The 4,846-nt window shown below is 32.6% G+C and overlaps 1 protein-coding gene across 1 annotated transcript; it reads right to left on the bottom strand.

Moving 5' to 3' along the window:
* Positions 1-409: 409 nt before the first annotated feature.
* Positions 410-1,147, bottom strand: LOC142550534 (uncharacterized). The gene has a single exon (XM_075659609.1). It carries the CDS (start codon positions 1,145-1,147, stop codon positions 410-412), a length of 738 nt encoding a protein of 245 aa, XP_075515724.1.
* Between the last annotated feature and the right edge of the window lie 3,699 nt (positions 1,148-4,846).

The raw sequence follows: 4,846 nt of genomic DNA, 5'->3' as shown, positions 1-4,846 counted from the left end.
TTAAAAAAATCCCAACTTTTCACTTTTATTTTTAAACAATATTCACTTCCAATTTTTTTTTTCCTAATTTCTTCTCAATCAATAAATTTAATGATTTCTCAATAAACATAATATTTTGAAAAACACTAAATAAATGTTAATTATGTTTATAGAATCAAATCAAACCTTCGTCATCTTATATTAATCAAACTCTAATATGCTCCATTACTCTATGTAGTTCCTTCAATAATCTTGACATTTTTCTATGATTATGCCACACCATAAGAATAAGTGAATAAATTCCGAAACTTTGATATGAATTAACATAGGATCTCCTCAAAAAAATACACAGAAACAAAACAATTTCAACACATTTAATCATATTAATATCTTAATATAAAACCATGAAATAAAAAAAGAAAAGAAAATTTCACACCAAATGACCATCGAAATTCCTTAATTTTTTTAACCTTTCTAGGGTACCCTTAATTGAATAGAACAAGGGAAACGCATTTTTCTTCCTTGGTGAGCATACAGCCAAAGTGAACACCGGCCTTATTCTAATTCTACTGACCGATCTTGTTCTCTCCACTACTCTTTTAATCCTCTTCGCAACTACTTTCTTTTTATTCTCATCCATTTCTTTGCCTCCATCTGCCGACGACGACGAAGAAGAAGAAGGCGAAAGAGACGAGGCACGCTGTTTCCTCGACATCAGCAACTCTTTCCATAGAACAGTGCATGTAGGCGGCCTAGGGGAGGGATCGTCTTCAAGAAACCAGCTGCTTCTGCTGGGATCCTTGTCGACTTGCTCTGTTTTTTCGAACTCTTTTTCAAGATTCTCCGACTTTAAGCTGATCTTGTTGAGTTTATAATGATTTGATTGCTGCATTTTCCAAAAGGGCAGCAGCTTCCCCTCAAGAAAGAGTTCATCCGCGGCTATCATGCTGGTCAGGCCACCAGAGAGAAACTCGAATTCTCCGGTACTTGGTGTCCTTTCTGGTTTGGATTCGGTACTGTAACCTTCTTCTCCATCCTTAGGATTCGGAGATATGGAGATGGAGTTTTTCCCAACAAGAAGCTCGGTGGGGAAAGAAAGTCGGGGGCTGAAGCTCGAGCTCGAACCCGAATGGGAAGATTTTTCGGGAGTGGTTTTGAGGGAGCTCATTTTCTTGTTTGATTTGTGAAGAAGATGGAGAAAACTGTTGGTTTATGGGAGTTTGGCGATTACTAATAAAGAGGCAGATGCTACAGGTTCATTTTCTTTGGCCTATTGTGTAGTAAATGTTAGGACGGTCATATTTTATTCTCTCTTTGACAACCGATGTTGATATGTATATGGGAAATAATTTATGCAATTTTATATTTTAATATAAATTTTCAATTTCTTACACAAATAATATATATAGTGTTCATAATAATTTTCAAAAGAATTTCTGCTAGACCGTCTCACGGATCAACTTTCTGATACTGATATCTGATTTAACTTATGAAAAATGTTTCTTTTTATGTTCAAATATAATTTTCACTACAAAAAATATTATTTTTTTGTTAGTTTTAAAAATAAATATTGTATAATATATTTTGATTTAAGTGAAAATTATTCGACCCATGAAAATTATAATTTTTTATGTCAAAAATATTATTTTTCACTGCAAAAATATGATTTTTTTATTATTTACATTATGAAAAAATATTGTGTACTATACGCTGATTTGAGTTAAAATTGACATTTTTTAAATAAAATATATTGTGTAATATATGTTGAATTGAGTGAAAATTATAATTTATGTTAAAAATATTAAATTTCACTGCAATTTGGTCGACCCGTGTTATAGATATAAATCCGTGATACCGTTGCAAGGAGCTTACTCGGTGATTTTTGGACAAGGAATAGTGATATGATAATTTAAATTTGGATGAGATTAAGATAGTTTTGTGTTCTAGCGAATGTAGAATGATAGAGATTTTTTTCCAATACAATATCTAATATTAAATAAAATAAAGGTATATTTTATATATGTATATGATGAGATTAAAGTTGGTGTAAGAGACATATACTGAATAATGTAGTATAATAAGCTATATATATCAATTAATAAAAATAATTGGTCTAGCAAAGCCAAAACCATGTGCTAGCGACAACATAAAAAATTTTGATTACGGAGCATTTAGTGTAATTTAAAGTAGGATTGACAAAATCTGCTGAAATTCTTACTCATCTCGAATCTCATCAAATTCTCGCCCTGGAAATTTCTTGATGCGATGTTTTCCTCACCTAATTTATCTGGAATTTCCTTTCCCGATCCATATCAGGAGAAGGATCGGGATTAAAAACTCTACTCGACGGGATTCCCGATCTAACCAAATTATATTAACAATAATGTTTTTATTAGATTTAAAAAAAAACTAATTTAGAAGTTGAGTCAATAAAAAACATATAACTTCTTTCAAATTTAATTAAAATGGAGACAGTCTGATTTTTTTTATTTGATGAAAATTACTTTTGATTTTTTTAAAAATATTTATATGTATTGATACTCAACTTCTTCGTTCACTCCACTTGAAAAATGATGTTTATGTTTCTCTGGCGATCATTATAGTAACAATGAGATATTCAAAGATGTAAATAATGTTTGTTCAACTCAGAATATAGAAATAAATAATGTGCTCAGTCAGGAGAGCACATGTGTAATGTCCAAAAACCAGTACATGTAAATCCCATGCATGACTACATTTTTTAACTTATCTATTTAATTTAAAATGACTTAAATGATGCATGTAAGATATGTAAATTATTTTTATGTGTTTATATGCCCTTGTTTATGTAAAATTAAATATTTTATTGAGTTTGAGTCTTCCAGGTGAGTATTTGATGTTTGGTTGGGGACAGGAGATCGGAGACGATTAATGCGATAAAAATTAAATGTTATATTTTATTTTAAGTTAAGAAATTATTTATTTTTAATTATTTATGAAATATAATATTTTAAGTTCAAATTTAATTTATTAGATGGAATTAAAATATTTTAAGCATTTTATTTGCAATTTTCGAAAATTAAGAGTTAATTATTTAACTTATGGTTTATTATTTTATAAATTTTGTGGGCTTAATTATTTAGCCTAACTAGTAGTTTAGTCATTTATTTAATTTAATTAAATGTATTTTTTTAAAAATAATTTAAATTTTAAAATTAATTTCAAAAATAATTTTAAAAAAAGTGTGCAAGAATACCTCAATCCGCGCTTCGTAAACACGGACAGTGCTCCACGTGCGCGACGGAATATTTAGCGACGGAATATAAAAAAAAACCGTCGATAAATTGAATCATCGACGGTTTAAAAGCCGTCGCTAAAATTGAATCGGCGACGGTTTTGGAACCGTCGTTAATTTTAACCGTCGCTAAAATGAAATCGCTCATTTTAGTGACTGCCGATATTTTGGTATATCCATCCACATCGTACATTGCACGCTACAGATACTTGTATTAACGGCGTGCACATGTACGCCGCGGATAACTTTGAACTTTCTACTGCTTGCATCTTTGCAGCATGCAATGTGCGCTGCGGAAATATAATTTGCGCGCTACGAAAAATCATTTTTGTTGTAGTGATGAAAGAGAAAAAATTCAATTTTAGCGACGGCTTTTAAACCGTCGCTGATTCAATTTAGCGATTTTATATTCCGTCGCTAAATATTCCGTCGCACGTGGAGCACCATCCGTTTCTTACGAAGCGTGGACGCTGCTCAACGTCAGCAGCGTCCGCGCTTCATAAGCGCGGATTGAGGTATTCTTGCACACATTTTTTTTAAATTATTTTTGAAATTAATTTTAAAAATTAAATTATTTTTAAAAAAAACCCATTTTTTTTTTAAAAAGAGAAAAACTCACGCGCACACACATATACTCACACTTTTGCACACACTAAAACTAACATAAAAAGCTAGGGTTGTGCCTCCCTTGAGTAGCATCCTCTTGAGCACTCATCCTAGCAATATCCTAGAGATTTTGGTGAGTTTTTGTCAAGAAAAACGTCAAGGAATCGTCCTCCATTCATCCTCCACGTACACTCGCGCCGGTATTTGTTTATGCTTTTAGAATCAAAAGCATGTTCCAAACTTTTCTTGACGCATCGATCATCTCATATATGTGTATTTGATGTAAAACATGCATGAAAAACGTTGGTTATATGAGCAAAGTTTGATGAGTTATGATATAACGGTTTCTGAAAATTTTGTGTCAACAAAATCCGGCATCCTCTGTTATTTCGATTTCTGCGATTTATAGGTTGATTTTCTGAAAACGTTTTCAACATATGATTTGTAGTAATCTATGTTATCTTCTGTTTGATAGTAAATTCGTAATTTTTCGATAAGAAACGTGAGAAATATGATTTTTATCGTAAAACCGCACAACCTGTGAAAATTCCGTGTCACAAAACCCGTCATCCTCTGTTATTTCGATTTCTGCGATTTATAAGCTGGTTTTCTGGAAATGTTTTCAACATATGATTTGTAGCTCTCTGTGTTATCTTAGATTCGATAGCAAATTTGTAATTTTTTGATAAGAAATGAGGGAGATATGATTTTTATCGTAAAGCCGCTCAACCTGTGAAAATGTTGTGCATGTTCTTCTTGTTTTCTTCACGTTTTTGGTTGCAGGATTCGTGTGGATCGTCCGGGCTGTTGTTGCTGTGTAGGGACATGTCTTAGGATGTGTGTAGATGTCATCTAGAAGTCCTTGAAGAGTAGGAGGTCACCTGGTCGAGCATGGAACCATGGGAGACGCAGGTTGCCTGCATGCGACCACGAGGGAGTTGTTTGTGTTCGATCCGTTGGTTCAGAGCAGAGGCTGGGCTAGGGCTC

The sequence above is a fragment of the Primulina tabacum genome, chromosome 7 (assembly GCF_025594145.1).
Source record: "Primulina tabacum isolate GXHZ01 chromosome 7, ASM2559414v2, whole genome shotgun sequence".
Classification (NCBI taxonomy): domain Eukaryota; kingdom Viridiplantae; phylum Streptophyta; class Magnoliopsida; order Lamiales; family Gesneriaceae; genus Primulina; species Primulina tabacum.
Note: the sequence above shows the minus strand (reverse complement) of the source record. Positions and strands in the feature narration are given on the sequence as shown.